Here is a 20,476-nt window from a genome sequence, read left to right as displayed (position 1 = left end):
AACTATAATCTATACATAAATTGCCAAAGCCTTTCAGCCACACAATTTAAAGCCTTTTAGATCATTTTAAAACAAAACAAAACAAAACAAAAACAGCTTATTTTTTCCATGAAACCACCTGTGCTTGATTTATTTTTAATCCATCACTTCAAAGATGGTAACCTTTTAGCTCACTACTCCAGTTTTTAACATCTAATTGCTTTCTAAAACAATAACTAAAACTTTTTATTTCTAAAAAGGCTTGGAAATGCATGGGCAGCTTTTAATGTATTATATATATTTATATTCTACCTGAAGGTTATAAAGATTTTCTACTGTTAGCAATGACAAATCCAGTGGATCCTTATTTTTATTTCGTAGTAATATGAAATAGACCCTGTAACATTTTCAAGGGGAGTTTTTAAATTATACTAACTGCTAAAGCTACTGTTTTAGAACTAACTAGAAACTCACATCAAAGGTATGGAAAAACAGCACCGGTCTTAAAAATAGACACACCGACTGCACACAGCAAGGCCTACTAATGTAAGGAACGCAGCGTGTGCTGGCCTGACTGGTGAGTGCCACGCAGATCCCAAATATGAGCCTGACACACATGGAGCCAACAGATTCAAGGAGGGGTGACTCCAGCCCACAGGGTCACAACCCGCTGATCGAATTCTCTCTACAGCCAGTAATACAGAAGAGATTCAATAGATGGTATTAACTAAAAGACTTACTTAGGGAAAAGAAAACCCGAATGTCTTATTTTTTTCATTTCAGTCGCGAAAGTCCCCATTAAAACAATTGGTAATACACTGGCATCAGCTGCCATGATTAAGAAATGGTGTTCCTGGAACCTCACCAAACAAATGTGATCCCAGATTCATTTTTAGCTCCGCATTGAGAATTATTTTCTGATGCCTGAACCCAAGACAACTCCTGCCTACGATGTCTCCAATATATTCCCTGAGCTTGAAGAGATTAATAAATGAAAAAAATGCTGGCTGGTGCGCATGACAGGAACGCCCAAGGCATCGCCTCTCTGACAGCGACAGGGTTAAATGCCCTGCCTGTGCCAGGCTGGTAGAAAGCCTATACACAAGAGCCTGGGCTTGCTGGTCGACTAGGAATACGCTTTTACTGATGCGCACACCGCGACGTTACTCACATAAGAGCATACATGAAACTCAGTTCTTTTTCTGACTCTTTTGGTCCCCTTAAGTCCCCTTAAGTCCTCTCTCCTTGGCCCTCACTCCCACAGAGCCACATCTTAAGACAGAGGGGAAAATACTTTTTTTTTTTATCATATCTTATATCCTCCTTACATGCCTCACAGGTTAGTCAAATTTTCCTTTTTAGTAAGGAGGAGAACCAGACTCTCTAGAACAGGGGTGTCCAAACTTTTTTCAACGTTTTTCACCAAGGGCCGTATGTAGTAAAATACACAAACAGCCGGGCCACTCACTCGAGGTGAAGTACGCATTGCCTCACCTGGTTTATTTAAGTAAACTATATATTTTTGGAATTTGCTGCGGGCCAATAAGAAATGGATCGCAGGCCCGCAGTTGGCCCGCGGGCTGCAGTTTGGGCACCCCTGGTCTAGAACATTCCTAATGCCGATGTTGTATTAGTATAGACTACTTTTATTTCCCCTATTGATGGCTTAGTCTAAATTACACTCACAGTACAGGGGGGTTTAGGGCACCAGGTGATGGCAGGCTATTAATTGTATCCGACCACATCCATTTTCTGGCAGTTCTTGTATGACTGCATTACAGCTGAATTATGTCCTAATTCATCAAGAGAATTAGTCATTGGAAATCTTTCCTCTAAGGAAGTGGATGGCCCTTGCAATGCTAAATGCTGGGAATGATGTGTAGCTCAGGATGACACGAAGGACAGAATAAAGCAGTCCATGCTCAGGCCGGGCCTGGCTTGCCCTGACAGCCAGCCATGTGCCAAGGGAGGAACACAGAACCCTCAACCAACGTGAACCATTTCCAACATTTTGCCATTAGTTGCTTCATTTCCCATCTCCATTTTTTTCTAATGAACTTTTTATTTTAGAATAAGATTTACAAGAAAGGTACAAAGGTAGTACAGAGAGTTCCCAGATCCCCTTCATCCCGTGTGCCCTAATGGTGAGGCCTTACATAACCATGGCACCTTTGTCCGAACGAGGAAATAAACAGCGGTGCATTACTGCCAACTAAACCCCAGACTTTAATTACTCACCTTCCTTTTGACTCTTGGCTATTTTAAAACACTCCCAGATATAAGGATAATTCACCCATGAATTTTTCAAGAGGCATCTCTAAAATATCAGACTACTCTTTCTGCTACCCCAAATTAACTGTGAGATTACTCCATTATATTGAAAATGAGTGGTGCTTATAGCTAACAGCTGAAAACTGTGGATATATTGAGCCAGCGATGAACAGGAACAAGTTTTGGCAACTTTTGACATAGATCTGGACACAGAAAAATTAACACCAAAAAAAGTGTTCTTAATTTCATTAAGAAAACAATATATGGGTGGAGTGATTTTGAAAGTCATTCAGAGGACATTCCAAAATAAGCAACAAAAAAAAATAAACAAATTTAAGAAAATATTTAGTTTGCAGATAAAAACCCCTCAAAGATACCCAGGAAATAACATAGTATATACTTCAAAATGGTGCTTTTGTTAAAATAATAATAGTCTTCAAATGAAAATTACTCATTGAAATTACACTTAAAATAAAATTTGAGGGAAAAAGATAGTGAATCTAAGAATAAAAAAATTTACAGATCTTAGCCAACCTCCATTACTAATACCAAAAAACTAAACTTGTTTCTCTTTAGAATAAAGCCCATCACTCAGTATGACTCAAACACTACATTCTCTGGCAAGTATTTCCCATGTGCTCTTCAGTCCTTAAATTCAACAGGTCAAAATCCGAATCCATCTCATACACAACCTCTTCCGCGATGCCGTAACCAACTTCTCAGTCAGACGCTCCCTCTCCCCTCCAATATTTATTCTTTGAGAGTGGAAGAGACCCAGGGATGTCAAACAGTTCACCTCCCAGAGGGCACTTGGGTTTCACTCAATTATTTCAGTGCTTCTCATTTTACAGACACTTGTCTCCCTCCTCTCTTATTCATCTTCCGGGTGCCCCAAAATTCTTACTCATCAGCATCATACCAAAAGTACCACCACAATACAGAGCATATAAAATCTACTCAGTAAACGAGTTTCAAATTGAAGTAGGAAAACAAATTTAGACATCATCTGCAGTGACTCAACTGCTCTTGATAAAAGGATACTAATATAGAAAATTCCGTTAAATGTAGCCAGCCAGTAGGATCACACGACAAATTTGGACTACATCAGTACATAAGGCATGTGTGATCAGAATTCTAACAAAAGAAGCAGCGAATGCAAACATCTACCTGCTACCATATGTATCCCTCAGGCAAGTAGCTGAATAACCAATGGTTAACAATCCTGTAATGCAATAATCAGCTTGTCAGCTGATCGAAGCGATGCCTTACCAGAGGTATGGGAAAATGTGTTGCATACTGCAGGTGTCGCAGGAGGTCATAATTAGATGGAAAAATCAACTCTCTCGGTTTTTCTCTCTTCAGCAACTTCTCACCATTAACCGACATTCTTCTACCCAAAGAAGGGTTGGCATTGTCACAGGACTCTCCAGGCATGGGAGAAAAAATCTAAGTCATGTAAAACAAAGGTTGGAGATTGTAAATGAAAGAGAGCAAAAACCAAAACACAGTGCTATATACATACCAGAACTTAAAACACACAAGACATTTATACAATTATCTTTTCCTTATTCAACCACTGAGCAATTAATAAAGACATTTTGTAAATTTCCACAAACTTCATATTCAGATCACTAGGAAACTGTCACTCACTGTCATTCCCCTATTGTGAAGATGAGAAAATGACAACCACACATGTAGAAAATTTCCCGGAAAACCCGAAATAAAGTCAGACTTATAGGTGTTTTCCTCATAGGGCTCCATTTCCTACAAATACATATATACACATAATAATTAACTAATAAAGCTAATGAATAATAAACGTGAAGGTTTTAGTCTGTACTTCAAATAATATTGTTTTATAAAGAGCTACACATTAAGATCTATGAGGAAGAACACATTATAATTACACTGGGGTAAAGAAGAATGTAGAGCCAGTCCAGAGCCAGGAAAGCTACTATTATTATTTAGAAGCCGAACACATATGCAGAAAATCAGCGTGAACTGCCATGATGAAACTTCATTCCTGTATTCCTGAGAGATGATGATCTCAAAACGACCAAGAGAGTCACAGTCAGCAAGGACGGGGTATTATAATTTATAAAGAAGGCAATGCAGCCAAAACTGAGGATGAACTGAAATGAGCCAACTGCAGAGACCATGAACTGTGCCCTTGGGCGGAATATGGTGGGATCACATTTACATCACAAGTACACAAGTCAATCCAGTACAGGGGGCAAGAAACGGAAGGATGGAGGCAAGCTGGGGTAGGGCTGGGGAGGAGGGGTTAATAGCCAATAAGAATTCAAAGGTTGAACCTACTGGAAATTCCGAACCAAAGTCAGTTTTAAAGTCACTCTTGTCTACTTCATCAAAAATATGAGTAGTTCCTGAGTCAAGGCCCATATGTGCCATAATAGTCTGTTCCTGATAATTACCAGAGAAAGAAAATCACATTGTAAATTTTGTAGTTCATTAGGAAACTAAAGGTAAAACATGACAGTGACATTTTTAACCATCCCGTGTCTTATTTCCTCCTGGTGCCTTGTTTTTCCCCAAAAATAAAGAAGGAAGTTTTAAGACATTTATTGCTCTGCAAAGTCACATACTTTGTCCTCTTGATGAAAAACACTTAACTTCATGGTGTTTTAAGGGACAAGCACACAAGCTTCCAGATAAAAACAGCCCGACCATAATTTCCTTCTTTGGGCTGTTCCCACTCACATGCTCACCCATTTTTCTTAGTAAGAAAAATCTAAGAGTGTATCTAAGATATAAGAAACTCTGATATCCAAGAATAAAAAAAAAGAAAAAGCAGAAACATAGAAAAAGCCGAAACAGATAAAGAAAACTTTAGTTTTTTTCAACCCTATAAACTTCTACTCTGGACAAATTTATAAACAAAACTATTTGCATTAAAGAAATAAGTTTTTTTAGGTTCCTGTACCATTTAGTCACTAAATCTTAAGAATATAAACTATGAATCCACATGTACAATTCTAATGTCAGGTTTTTAAATTACAAGTATAGCGACTGTTTTAAAACTATTATATGCTTAAACTCTTGAAAAACCAATATAAGGCTTTATTTTTTTAGGAATTATCACAATCTCTCACCATTTTCTACCATTTCTCATCACCAACTTCATGTTTTCGTCGTGAAAAACTTCCATAAGTATTTGGAACAATGTCCAAAATATCAGAAATTGGCAGAAAATTATAAAGTCATACCCGCAGCATAAAATAATTTGTTGAAAAGAACAATTCTAAAACATTTGAGAGATAGAGATGAAATTTCTAATGAAATGAAATGAAAATTTGATTTGAGACTAAAACAGAATTTCCCATTACGTGTAAGGGTGATACAAGTAACGAACTACACATTAGGAAAAAGATGCTTTTTAGAATGAAAACTCCGCCAGGAAGTTGGGACCAAAACAAGTCCAGTTTTAAGGCACAACATTAAAGGAAACCTGGGCATCAGAAATAGGTATAAACTGGAAGCATCTAATTCCAATCCAAAGAAAAGTTTTATGGCCCGTCAAATCGTTTCATTGATACTTTTAGAGTATCTCAAAGAAAATTCTGGAAGTCGTAAATTCTAGTCCAAATGTTCTTTGTGAGTAAGGAGTACAGATAAAAGAGCTTTGTAACAAGAGAAGATAACTAAAAAGTGATCACCCTTCTACCATCAAATAATCCTTCTGTAAGGGGTTCCCCATCCGTGCGTAGGCGGGGGTGTGGGGGCGGGCACCACTCACTCCCAGGGCCATACCTCCATTTTTACGTCATGGTCCTTTGGATAGTGCTCATCTGCATTCTCTCCTGCTGGCGACCGGGGCCGAGTGGAGGCGGTGACTGACAAGTCTCCTCGAGATATGAGGGTGCACATGTATGCGTCGTGCGAGAAGACATCATGTCGGATGAACTCACAGAAGAGCAGCACCAGATTCACAAATTCCACCTTTTCACATTCACTGTTTGGATCCGCTGTAAAGAAACGATTCGACCAAGAATTCAGTCCCCCTGGACCCATGGAAAAAGCAACCATTTATTAAGGCTTAACAATATTTTCAACACCTTTCATAATTTGTTTTGTTTGTTTGTTTGTTTACAAAATAAAAGATTATTGGAAAATTTACTATGCAGCACTACTGTGTTGTGCAGAAATGGTACACAGGGTTTGACTGTAATTGAAAAATGCTACCCAGTATGCTAAGCACAATTTCTAGTTTAAAGACAGTGGTGTCCGGTGAATTAATAACCATTTAAATAATAATGTAAATGAAATTTCACGGTTTTTTTGTTTGTTTGTTTTTTAAAGCAGGGTTAGACTGTGGTCCTCTGGTTTTACTATTAACACCGCTCATGACTTTTCTTATAGCTTGAGTGTGTCTGTGTATTTGGGGATATGTGTGTGCACTTCTTCAAAGGAAACCTCACAAGAGAACCACAATTCAAACAGTATTTGAAAAAAATAGTGAGGCGGATTCACTGAAAAGAAAAAGGGGAACACAATTAAATGGGCACAAAGAGGAGCTCTGCAGTCTTTTAATTTAGTACGACCAGTCTACTTAACTCACATTATGACTTCTGGTTTGTAACTTCACTCTAAAACTGCATCTGTACCTCTGAGAGAAGGTTGAAAAATGTTAAGACTAAACCTGCGACGCTGAGTACTTGGTACCATCACACTCGCAAACACCAAGAGAGACAAACAGACGGATCAGGGAACATAAAGCTCAGTTCCTTAAACCTTAAGCCTAAATGTTGGCTTTCACCCACCACCAAATTCACTGACAGCAACCTCTACACAGAGGAATGGGACAGCTTTGTCGGACAGAAAATAGGATCCAGAACAAAGTAAGTGGGATCCAGAACAATCAAAGTCATAGAAGCAGGAAGGAAAGAACAGGAGGGGGGCAGGATGAGGAAAGCAAAGAGCAAATGTATATACCAGGGGCACCAAAGAAATGCGTACATATTTTAAGAAAGGAAAAAACTGCATTAAAATGACGCTGATGGTAACCACTTTCAGCATCTCTTGCCATTGCAGAAGCCAAACGTGACTTGTATTCATCCTTTGTTATGGGTATATATTGAGTATTACAATTTTAATAGAGTTTTCCTTTCTTAAAATGTGTGTGCATTTTTTTGTAACTCTTGGTATATCTCTCCCAGAACTCAAGTTAGAGCTGCTCACATCCATGGCTGACAATATATTTTCTTCCATCGGGTATCTTGTCTGTCTTTTCCTTTTCCTGCTTCATTACTGTTCCCTCCATTCCAAACACCTGCTTGACTCCCACTCTTGTTCTCTCTCTGGCCTAGACCAGCCACCAACTAACTCAAAGACCCTTACCAAAGGCGTAACTCAACCCAAAATGAGGCCCAATTCAAGAGGAAACAGGAAGCAGGGCTATTCCTTGCTTCTTTACCTCTTTCTTCTCCACAAACATCTTCCTTTCCTTCCCCTCCACTCCCTTTCTTCCTTTTCTATCACTTTTCACTTTTTTCCCTTTTTCTGTTGTTCCACCACTGTGTGTCCTAAGACCCTCCCTGCTATACTTTGTTACATGCTTCAAACTAAGATTGAGCTCACTGAGCTCACACAAATGATTGTTTAAAAGTGTCTACCCCCGGGGGGTTGTTTATTGCCTAAAACCTCAACCCTCCACCAACCATAGAACAAAAAACAGAACATCCAAGAGAGTGTTGCAAGCAGCTAACCATCTTTAAAAATTATTTCTTTTTATCAAGGACCTGGCTATAAAGTACTCTTGTTTGATCCCTGCTCCCCACTCCCCTTTGAAGATCAGGAGTTAGAAAATCAGAAATCTAGAAAATGGTTTGAAAAGAGACAATTCCAATTCACAATATACCATGAAACATCACAGAAGCTTAGCGCTCCTATTTTGGTAAGAAAGACCTAGAGAGGAAAAATTCGTCCACTGAATATAAGGGAAGGGGGTAATTTATTTTTTGCATTATTAAAACTCTGAAAATGTTTGTCTTTGAAGCTCCCCTGATTTTAAAATTGCATAAAATCTCCATTGAAAACATGCCACAAAATTTTGCTCAGTAAAATATACATTATATTCAGTGCCAAGTACTTTTGATAAGATGCAAATAAGGGGGTGGGGGGACAATCAGCTTGAAAAAAGGGGAGGGGCCCTCAATCCCTTATTTAAGATCTAAAAGCAAAGAGCATTACTTACACAGTGAGGGGGCCTGTGTATCTAAAAACCTTAGCAGAACATTTTGAAAAACAGGCAAACTCGATCCAGCAAGAGAGGCTGAAGAAATGGACTCCTTCTCATCTAAGACCTCTGACTCACCACATCTCTAAGATTAAAAATAAACAAGCAGAATTAATTATAGAGGACATGTAGAGTCACAGTAGGTCGTGAATTTGTTAGCCTTTTATTAACAGTTAAGTACTCAGATAAAACATGTAAAATTAACTGAGATTTCTGTTTGAATTTGTGAGCCACGCATCATAGGTAAATGTAATTTCTAAAAGTTGGGGAAACTACCCTGGAACAATTCAAATGATTTTAAAGAACACCCCTAAAAAATATTATTCATGTGAATTATAAACCATGCACAGCACTGTACGAGTATCCAATGAATATACAGCATAGTACAAAATAAACTCCTCATTATCTCTGTGCAAATTGCTGAAAATAATTTGAGGTTGTCTTCATTTTTTAAATAGCTCATGTTTAACTGTATTCCCCCTAAGAAATATCTGAACATGTATTATTGAGCTTGATTCTTTTGTGTTTGTTTTTTTCAAACAGGTGGGGGTATTTATGGGAGAAGTATTTATATGTATTTATTGGGGAAGTGTGGTGTCGGAAGAGAAAGCTAACATAATTCCTCCAATTAGATTCTTTCAATTATTTCATCATACTTCACCAGTAAGACCTCTCAGAACCTCGGTTCAGAACTTCTCCATAGTTCATGAAACACATCTAGAGAACCTGTTTAACTTCTGCATTCTGAAGATACAACTTACTAGAAGACCAGAAAAGAAACAGTTTAGAAGCAATCAGATCCTTCTTTTCTATTCTTTTCAAAATCCCTTTGATCATTCCCAGGATCTATTCTTTAGTATTAAAGTATTATTATATATAAGATATTATTTCTCCAATACGTCCTCTCTTTTCAAAAGCCAAATTTTGAAAATGGTGATGTGTATTAGAAATTATCTTAAACAGCTCTCAGAGAATGCATTTTTAGATATGGATACATTTACACCTATTAAAATCTATGTGTGAACCTTTTCTGAAAGTGAGTGTGTATGTGTGTGAGTGTGTGTGTGTGTGTGTGTGTGTGTGTATTCTGGGACACATGGGGGAAGGACAAAATGATGACAACAACAATCTAGAAGGAACAATGAAATCTGAGAAATTCAACTTTAGTTATACTAAAAGTTTAATCATTGCAATTCACTATAGAATTTTGATAAATGTATAGAAAAAATGCAATGAAACACTTTTCCTAATTTGCACATGTAAAATGGGCGACTGTTTTTTTTTTTTTTTACACCTTAACATCAATATCTTCAAGCCCCAATTTCAACAACATAATCTTTTATACTTTTTGGTGAACAGTGTTTTTCCAACAGAAAAGATGTCTATGAAAATATTCTCTGATTTCATTGTTTAAGAGCTTCACAGGAAGTGGGAGAAGTATCAGTAATAGAGAGCCAGCTGAGTGCGCACCCATTCATACAACAGACATTTTCTGAGCATCCACTATGTACTGAACACTGTATCAGGTGACAAGGACATACTCTGAACAAGGTGGGTAAGGTCCCTGCTGTCACGCTTACATGCTAGAGGGGGTGGGAGGGCATTGAATAATAAGCCAATAGGGGAAGCGAAACAGTGATGTAGGAAAGAGTGGCTGAGGGTGGGTACCATTAACTGTAGATAAGGTGGTGATGGCAGATCTTCCTGAGGAGGTGACACGTGCAGAGCTCAGAATGCTACAAAGAAACTGACACGTTGTGAAATAGGAATGGTAGAAAGAAACTGGCCACAAAAAGACTGGGGAGCAGAGGGTGCAACCAGCAGGAACAGAAAAGACCCCAAGATAAAAGCAAGTCTGACGTGGCGGAGGGACAGGAAGCCCAGGGCGGCTGCAGCTGTGCGTGGCCCAGGAGAGAAAGGTAGGTAATGGAGCGGGAAAGGCAGGCAGGGCAGCTCACGGGAGATCCGTGGGCCACGGAAGGAGCCATTGCGGAGCGTTAGTGAGAGGACAGTGTGGTTTGTTTCCATTTTGAAAAGATGGCTCTGGCTGCTGTGGAGGAGATGGTGGGGAACAAGAGAGGGAGGAGGGAGGAGGGAGGAGGCCCAGCATATCCAGGAGAGAGATGGCGGGGCCTGTCACATCATCCACACACCTTCTCCCGAGCCGTCCCTGCTAAATCTCACTTAAAAGTCTTCCCTTCAACAAAAGCTAATATTGATAAAGTTAGCTTTGATTTTTCCTTTATAATCTACTTCCAAGACTTTAATTGCTTTCTCTGGGACCAGAACACAATCTCGGAAAAAAAAAAAAATAATAATAATACAAATTGGTATCTATTATCTCCTAGTCACAACCGCCTCAAGAAAGTATTTGCAGTTCCACGAAAATGTTATATGGCTTTCAAATTATATCTATATATAAATATATATATTAAAATATTCATTTATATATATTTATATTTATATATAAATATAAATATTTATATATATATATTTATATATTAAATATTATATATATTTATATGTTAAATATTATATGCTTAATTTTATAAATATATAATTTATGTTATTTATAAATTATATATAATTTATATATTTATATATTATATATAAATATATAATTTTATAAATATATATATTTAACATTATATATATATATAAACACAGACAAACATATACAAGTACAACGATAATAATACGAAATGAATACACATGTGCCTATGTATCTTAACCTCACGGAGATTTCTTTGTTCTTCTTTAGATATTAAAGTTTTATTTTAAAAGATAATTATAAATCAGTCTAGTACATAAACTGTTGGCTTCATTAACTTAGAGGGAGCCTACTATGAAGTCCTTACATAAATGTGTACATTCTCCCTTTTTCCTTCAAAAAAAAAGAAATAGCATGATAAGGATAAGAAAAAAGCATCCCCCCCAAACAGTCTCTTTGAATGGCAGCATTCAGTGAGGAGAAGGAACAGCACCTACCTCTGCCTCGATCTCCGCTTGCCTCTTCTCCAAGAGTTTGGCCACGGCCATGGCCCTGTGCTTGCCGGACCTTTTACAGCTCACAGCCCATTCACACAACAGCGTCACCACAGCTTCATCGTTGGGGGCAACCTAATGACCAGGAGAAATGGGTGCCAGCCATGTCAAGTGCAGCATTCACCCAATGAAACTTGGGAAGCAAGGAATCGGTCAGTATCTAAAGCGTGGAGCTTTTTGTTATGTTTTATTACAGTCATTTCAGAAAATGTCCCCAAACCTTTTGTAACTGAAATATAAAGGGTAAAGCTTGAGTCATAAGGACGGAAATCACTTACTTAGAACAGCTGAAGCTGTAACAATTCCACGAGAATTAGAGTTTCCTTGTATACACCTTCCCTTACATGGCATCCTAACCCAGCCCCACCAATCCTCCAGAACTCAGTTTCAAAACCCAAGCACTTCTCTACACTGCTGATTCCCTCGGGCCCTCACTCACAGCCTCACTCAATAATCCTAATGAGCCAGGTTATCCCATCACCCAGTCCAGTGAGGAATTAGACAAAAGAAATTGGGGTTGGGGGAGACAAGGAGACTGGCCTGCCAATCAAAGACCCACTCCATTACAAACAAACAATGACCAATGACAGCCAAACACCAAAAGGGAACAAAAATTAACAGCAGACACAGTTAACAAAGAACAGTAGCCTGGGTCCACGTAGGGCTCAGCACTGCCATCAAAACAACAGCTGTAGTAGCCACGACCTATAAATGGACACCACAGACAGGATGAGAGGAGTCAGAGAAAGACCGCAGGGACCCAAGTCACATGCATTAGTGAGGAGACACGAGGCGGTGAGTGTGCAGGGGGATCACCCTTCCATGCAATCTGATCTTTCCTTTCAGAGGACCCATGCCAACCAACGAACATCACCTGCAAGTGTTCAGTGTTTGCCCAACTGTGGAAACACTATGCCAAAAGAACTCGGTAGTCACAGTGTTAGCACTTATATGCTGTATGAGAAGTTCTTGACTTTTTAGAATCCATAAGCTCAATTAAGATTATGATATAGCTATAAGCACATGCCCTGGAACACACACACACACACACACACACACCCGCAACAGTTCAGAAGGTTTGTGAACTCTGAGAAGACATCTAAGAATCCCAGGATAAGAATCCCTGATCAGCTTTTAGACACTGGTAAACAATTCAGATCATAACAATCAGTTTATCCCAAGCTTTTTACTCATCCTACCCTAAATTTCATTAAAAACATGTTGACTCCAAACAAAGAAATGAACAAAAATGTTAAGTTATCTGGGGCAGATATTTCAAAAGGAGCTCTGGGTCTCTTAATTTAATACAGGAGAAATAATTCAATTAAAATGTATAAAGATCAAACATATTTAAAAAAAGAAAGCAAACTGGGAGGAATTCCTGCCTGGATTCAATCTAATCCAGAGAAAAGTAAAAATATAAAAGTCAGTCCAGTGAAGCATCACAGGCTTAGATTTAGAATATTAAAGAGAACAAAAGAAATTACCCTAAAAATACCACCACCAGATTTAATAAGTGAAATCTAGTAAGTAATGTGCATTATATTCACATTTGTAAAGATTTTTTTTTTTTACTTTCTTCTGCATCGTAAAAATCAGATGAAAATATGCTAAACAGAACAAACAATTGACTTACCCAGTTTAAGTAACAGGCTCTTTGACCTAGACATGCATAGAAAAGAACACATAAAGGCAAAGACTTGTCTCTAACATGTCCAGATACAAGCACTGGTTTGGAATAATATGCTAGAAATCAAGTTCTAGGAAGGCGTCAATTCACTTCCAAGAGCACTTAGCACCTATTACGTACCCATGAGAAGCTAGGTACGGAGGAAACAAAAATTTAAAAGGTCTGGTCCCTGTTCTGAAAAAGTGCACCTTGTAAAAGGAAAGGCAGAAAAGACAATTCCTCATAAAGCAACGAGACGCTTTAATAGGGTGGAGGAGGAAGAGCTGAAGTCTCATGGTCTGCACCTTCCGTATCTCAAGAGAGATGAGCATCCGTCTGTCCCAGTTTACACACATCTGAGGCCTTAACTTGAACATAGGCCTGCAGCCTGCCTACTGCAGCTGTGGTCTCATTTTGCAATTAGTAGGAATTAAGTGAATTAAGTGGTGGGCAGAATGATGGCCCCCACCCCCAAAGACATCCACATCCTAATCTCACTAATCCCAGGACCTATGAATGTGTTACTTTATGTGGCAAAAGGGACTTCTGGGTTGTGATTGCGTTAAGAATCTTGAGATGGAGGGATTACCCTGGAATACTATTGGGTTGGGCCGAGTGTAACCACAGGGATGCTTATAAGGGAAACGGGGCGACGGGAGGAGAGTCAGAGAGACAGAAGTGACAAAGGAAGCAGGAGTCAGGCAGGGAGGGATCTGAGGATTTGCTGTTGGCTGTGGAAATGGAGCTGCGGATACAAGCTAAGGAATGCAGGTGACCTCTAAAAGCTGAAAAACACAAGGAAACCATTTCTCCCCTAGAGGCCCCAGAAAGCATGCATCCCTGCTGACACTGACCGATTGCAGCCCAGTAAGATCATAGCCTCCAAAATTGTAAGGGAATAAATGTGTGTTGTTTTAAGCCATACATTTCTGATAACTTGTTACAGCCACGATGGGAAATTAATTCTAAGTAGTCTTAAGCAAACACCTACAAAGTGAAAACCATGGTTGTGGTTCAAGGAATTACAGGAGCAGAGGACTCCTAAATGTCAGATATAGGAAGGCTACAATACAAAATTAAAAATCTGGAAAACAGGTTTCATGATAACACACTGCAGAAGAGTATCATGAAATAGGCAGTAACCTCACTCATTCATTTACATATTAATTCATTCAATAAATGTGTTGTGAGCCAGCCCATCTTTGTTCTAGACACTAGACATATAGTTTCTCATGTATTACTCTGGAGGAATAAAAATTGGTACTTCCCTTTTGGATCCAATTTCTATTATATAACAAGAGTCTTAAATGTGTTCATATTATTTGCTCCAATAATTCAGTGTCTGAGACAAGAGCCCAAGGAAGTTATCTTAAAGTGGAATGATCTGAGTGCTCAGTGAGGCGCGCTACCAAACCACTCCCCATCCCAGCTCCAAGAACTGACAAAGTTTCCTTCCGAAATCTGAAGCAGGCACAGAATGGATCAAATCAGATAAAAGTAGGTGACCTGAGAGTAGGGAGAAAGGTCAATGCAGATGGTTCACAGGCCAGAGAATGTGTCTGTGCCAACGGAAGTATGAAGAATCTTGTGGTGATTGTCTTGTTTTTACTTCTATTTTTCTACAAGCAAACGGTGATATTCTGGTATCTAATCAAAGACGTATAAATAAGAAAGGTAGATGGGAGAGGCTTGCAACAGAACACAGAAAAGGGAAGATCCAAGGTGCGTGATTAGCTGTACATCTCAAGTGTTCTCCCAGAGGGGGAGTTCTCGGCCCTCAGACAAGGCCTATTCTCTGTCTGCCCACTATGCTTCCCTTCTTCCAGGAGCTGCACCCCTACTTCTTCTGGGGGCACTGCTCCTCTTCCTGCTCACAGATGGTACAAGGAGGGGTTATAGCAGTTGTAGGACCCCATCCTCTCAGCTTTAATGTTATGTTCTGGACCTGGGGCTTTGACAGGCAGTGACGACTTTAAGGAGATTCTTTGAACACAGTAAAAAGAAGAAAAAATCATTCTATCACTTACTCATGAGGTACACTGCTCTGTGCTCAATCTTGTAAACTATTTCAGATGCTACAAGAGACTAGCCCTGATCAAAGGAAATTGTCTGTTTATATTCTGATCAAACATCTGTTTTGTTGAATATGCTTTTTTGTAATTTTTATTGCTTATTTTAATCATTACCAAAGTCTTAGCACTGATAACTGACCAAAGCAGACACACAAAAATTAAAAATGTAAAATTCTTGATCTTAAACATAAATCTTTTCATTCGCTTCTAATGAAAATTTAAAATATAAAATAACATAGATGGACTAAATCACTCTCAAAATCACTAATAAAGATATCTTGGCAAATTTGAAGGTGGTAGTAATAGAGATAATATTAATTGAGTGCTTACTCAATTTGGAGACACTGCAAAAACCTTTCAGGAATTATTTATTGTAATCTTCATTACCTAATGAGCTAGGTATTATTATCCCCATTTTATGAATAAGGAAACCAAGGCACAGAGATGTTCAGTAACTTGTCTAAGATCACTGAACTAATTCATAGAACTCTTGCCACGCCACACCTCTTGGGAGATGAACTACCGTGTTTCCCTGAAAATAAGACCTAGCCAGACCATCAGCTATAATGCGTCTTTTGGAGCAAAAATTAACATAAGACACGGTATTATATTATATTATATTATATTATATTATATTATATTATATTATATTATATTTTATATAAGACCCGGTCTTATATTAAGTTTTGCTCCAAAAGACGCATTAGAGCTGACGGTCCTGCTAGGTCTTATTTTCAGGGAAACATGGAAAGTAAGCACAGCAGCACTTGTGTGCCACAGAGCCTAGGAAGGTCGTTTTGACCCTTCCCTCGGGGTACACAATCGCCTTCTGCGTGAGCCCCAAGCTGCTATGGCTTTTCTGCCTTCCACCCTTGCTGCTTACAGCCTGAGTACTCTGTTCCCTTGTACTGTTATACTTACTTCCATGTAATACACATCTGTCACAACATAGCTTCATGGCTATGAGATCTCCAGCGACTGGCTTCACATATCCATTAGGAAGGGAAGATACACCTCTGAGAACTACTAAGGAAAGTACTTCACCACCCCAAACTCTGTAAAGAACTGGGAGTCTTCAGGGCAGCAACAGGCAGCTTTTCCTACTGGTACTTTAGAACAGACAGTAAGAAGCTGCAGAGCAATCCAAAGCATGCACCCCCTAGCTTGTAACTTCACACAGGCAAGTGGGATCCACAAGAAACAGAGCGAGAGAGGGAGAGAGAAAGAAAGTAGCGCGCGCGAGAGCGCCATGCACAGAGTTAAAGTCAGAGAAAAAGCACCAAATAAGGGTGTCAAGAACCTGAGTTCTGGCCCAGGCATAAATTAAATATGTAACTGTGGCAATAACATTATTAACAGTTGTCAATGTCCAAACACTCATAGTAGCAGCAGTAATAATCAAAAATATTTATTGAGCACGTATTGGGTGTTTTACTTATATCATCTCTAATCTCAACAACAAACTTTGAAGTAGGCGTTGCTATTCCCATTTTACAGGTAAGAAAACAGAGGTTCAGAGGTTAAGATGGACAAGCACACAGAGATTGAATGTGGCAGAACTGGGAGACCTAATTCCTAAGTCCCTACTTTCGGCTGTTGCACACTGCGGCTCCTCCCATGGCTGAATCACGATCAGCGGAAGCACAGGAGCATCATGGTAACGTGGGAATCTCCCAGCGGGTCACACAGACCACACCAAGCAGCCACTGACGCCTATGGCTCCAGTCCTGACTCCTACCTCTCTAGGGACCAGCCAAACGTCTAATCTAATTGACATACAGAAAATGAAACCACAGGAGGGAATTACCAAGGACTTCATTCCACCTCTAACACTTGCTATACTAGAGGCTTGTATAAGGCAGCGATGTGTCTTCTTCATGGTTTTATTTTCAGTGTCTACCACAGTGCCTGGTACACAGGAGGGCCAAGAGATATTTTTAAATCAAACACCATAAAAGCAGTGTACTGTGCTACATGAAACTAAAGGAAAAACAAGGTGGATGGCGGGGCGGGGTGTCATACCTTGTCCCCCTCCCCAATACATAGATGCACCTGCTTAACGTGAAAAACATCTGACTTAATAAAACAGTTGATTAAGTGTAAAACACTAGAAGCATTTCCATTCCTAATTTAATGAGTCACGCACGCTGGCTCCAACACTACGATTTAGCATCATTCGGAAAGATTCAGTCAACGAAAAGAAAAAAAGAATAAATGTTTGAAAGGATGAGACAACATTACTACAGTTTGCATAAAATGATTATCTCCCCACCATCAACACAGACAATTGGAAAACTTTATTAGAATAAAAGAATTGAGCACCTTGACTGGAACAAAATACACAAACAAAAAGCGATGGACAGTAAATAATAAGCAGTGAGGGGGGAAAAAAAACCCTGCAGAATATTATCTAGAATGCAATCCCATTTATGTCTTCCAACCTGCTGGAGTCTTACATGTTCATATATATGGACACGAGTGCCTAGGAAAACATCCAAAGGACATGGACCAAAGTGAGCAGTGGGTACTGCTCATATAGCTAATGAGTATTTGTTATACAGTATCCTTGTTCCAATGCTTTCACACCATCATGTGATTGTTGAGCAAAGTCAGGCCTCAAAGTTAAATAACTTGTTAAATGTCTCAAAGCTGCTAGGTCACGGACCTGATTGTGAAACCCAAGCTATCTGGCTCCACAGCAGGGGCTCTGGCAGCCCCCCGTTCTTGTCAGGAGAGTGAGACAGGATTCCAAGTCTCGGGCTGAAAGAGACTTCTTGATATCAAGAATGTATTCACATGCTATGTGTGTAACAATCACAAGAAGAAATAACTCCTATAATGAAAACAAATAAGAGAGGATAAATGGACACAAAATTCAAAAATCAATAAGGTCCTTTAAATAATAGCATTTATCCTCACCTGGCCTTGTGAATGTGGGACACACCCACAATGGTAAAATATTGAAATCATTATTAATTCTGTTGCAAATAGTCATCATTCAGGGTGCACATCTATAGTAAAGATATTCCAAATGTGAAGAAAGGTTTTCATTCATAAGGGGGATTTGTCCCATTTTTCTTTCCTGGGGGAGCGTGGGCACGAACCTGACAGATGAAGCCTAATTCAGTTCTTACTCAATAACCTAATGGTGTCTAGAAGCTAATCACAGGTCTTCTATTCTTTAACAAAAAAAAAAAAAGAGGGAAAATAATTGGCAACCCGTACCTGAGAGGCAGGCCTCCTTTGGAAATTAGCAGATACTTGGTGAGACTGTTTACCATTTTTAAATAAGGAATTTCTTAATATACTACCTACATTAAAAAAAAAAAACAATACCATAAAAGGGAACAGGAAAAAAATCTATGACTCATTACTGTAAGCAATAGCCAACTTGAGATCAGATACTAAATAAGGCTTTTCAATAGCTCTTTAATCTGAGACTAAAAGGACATGTTTATAAATGTAATTAATCACTCTTAGTCAACATTAAACAAAATGGTCATATCAGGATAAAAAGATTATTCATATTACAGCACCAATAATTGATATGGAATAATATATAAAGTAGTGATATTAGCAAGTCATACGGTTTGCAACCTGAGACACATGGAGATCTGGGTGAATTTCAAGAGTTGCGTAAGTTAAAAATTGGTCTAAACCACTAATAGAACATAAGCCTATTGTACATAGTCACAAATCGTATTTCTAACAATCAGAATCACCATATAAAGTAATAAGCCTAAGACTGTTAACCACAAGTCCACAAGATTTATTATTTAAATATAAATAGTATTCATTATTGGAAAATCTTTATATGTGTGAATGCTTCCATATGTACATTTCCAAAAAGTATTTGAGATGGGTGATTTTTTATGTCAAAAGGGGCAGGTTTTCCTAGTGTCACATCCTTAGAATCAATAACCTTCAGGGCTTGTGACATCTTAAAAACAAAACATAACGCCATGAAAACAAAAAAGAGACTCTCTGTTTTTTTTTTTAAAGCAGCAGCTAAAAATAGTACAGTTCCGAGTTGTGAGAAGAGATAGATAAGAAAACAAAACTAAAACAATTCCTGAGAATTTGCAAACAAATTGTCATTAATCTGCACTGTGCCCAAAAAATTAAATTGCTATCCCTCAGTTAAATCATCAACATTTAAATAATACAAATGGAGAAAATAGTTTTGAGACATATGTAACTGCATGATAACAAGTCATTCATGAGATGAATTATAATGACACAGAAAAATCCCTCTGAAAGTCCTTGAAAAGTGCCATGTCTCTCATACTGAAAATAACTACAACATTGGACTTCATTTCTACGTCACCACTGTATGGCCCAATAAACTTGACTGCTTACCTTTAATGAATAATTAAAGGAAACACACAGGGGAGAACAAGGGAAATAGCAATTTCTAAAAGATGGTGCTACTAGGTTCTACTCACTTGATAGCTAAGTTGCCCAGCCAAGAACATAACAATTGGCTGTTACTATTTACCACATGCTACCATATGAAGTAGATTCTATTAGAAAGACCACTGTAAAAAAGAATGATACCAAGGGAGCTAAGTAACTAGCCTGTGGCCACGCAGCAACTTGGCAGCAAAGCCAGGATTCAAATCTAGGCCTCGAGTCTGTGCTATACAAGAAAGGCCAGACTGCTCAACTTGAGGATTTGGACTTTCTCACTTAAATATTGTTTCCTATGTCAAAACTGTCAAACAAGCTTTTAAAAATTAGTTAGGGATTATTCCTGCAAAAAAGAAAAACATGCCCATATTAATATGTGGAAATTGTTCAAGGCAATTTTAAAGGTTTTTCCCTTCTTTTTCCAAAATTATATCTGACACTTGTTTGTTCAGCTTTAGTTACCTAATATAAAATGACTTTTTAAAGAGGTTCGAGGAATAGAACCTACTAGTTACGAGTGTCCTTCTGAAACCATTTACGATTGCCAGTGCTCTTCTCCCACCATTGATTTGGATATGGGCTTGGACAATTCACTCTTTCTGTCTAAGCCTCAGTTTCCTCATCTGTAAAGTAGGGGATAAAAATGTTTTTTAAAACCTGCATCTCACTGGCCAGGGAAAAATTAAATGAGATTATATAAGACATCTGAAACAGGGGCTCGTGCGTAAGAACTACTCAATAAAGGCTGAAGAGAAAAAAAAAAAAAAAAAAAAA

General features: G+C 38.5%; 1 protein-coding gene across 4 annotated transcripts in view; it reads right to left on the bottom strand.

Moving 5' to 3' along the window:
- MED12L (mediator complex subunit 12L) overlaps window positions 1–20,476 on the bottom strand; it is a 314,918-nt gene that overhangs the window by 212,252 nt on the left and 82,190 nt on the right. For 2 of the 4 annotated variants that reach the window (XM_033088254.1, XM_033088257.1), the window contains 5 exons: window positions 11,495–11,626; window positions 8,465–8,591; window positions 6,022–6,236; window positions 4,570–4,674; window positions 3,520–3,696 (listed from right to left, as the gene is read on the bottom strand). In XM_033088254.1, coding sequence (XP_032944145.1) covers window positions 3,520–3,696; window positions 4,570–4,674; window positions 6,022–6,236; window positions 8,465–8,591; window positions 11,495–11,626 — 756 coding nt within the window. The remainder of the gene's footprint in view (window positions 1–3,519; window positions 3,697–4,569; window positions 4,675–6,021; window positions 6,237–8,464; window positions 8,592–11,494; window positions 11,627–20,476) is intronic. The other 2 variants (XM_033088259.1, XM_033088262.1) reach the window with 1 other exon arrangement.

Source organism: Rhinolophus ferrumequinum, chromosome 2, assembly GCF_004115265.2.
Source record: "Rhinolophus ferrumequinum isolate MPI-CBG mRhiFer1 chromosome 2, mRhiFer1_v1.p, whole genome shotgun sequence".
Lineage (NCBI taxonomy): Eukaryota > Metazoa > Chordata > Mammalia > Chiroptera > Rhinolophidae > Rhinolophus > Rhinolophus ferrumequinum.
This window is presented reverse-complemented; position numbering and strand designations above follow the sequence as displayed.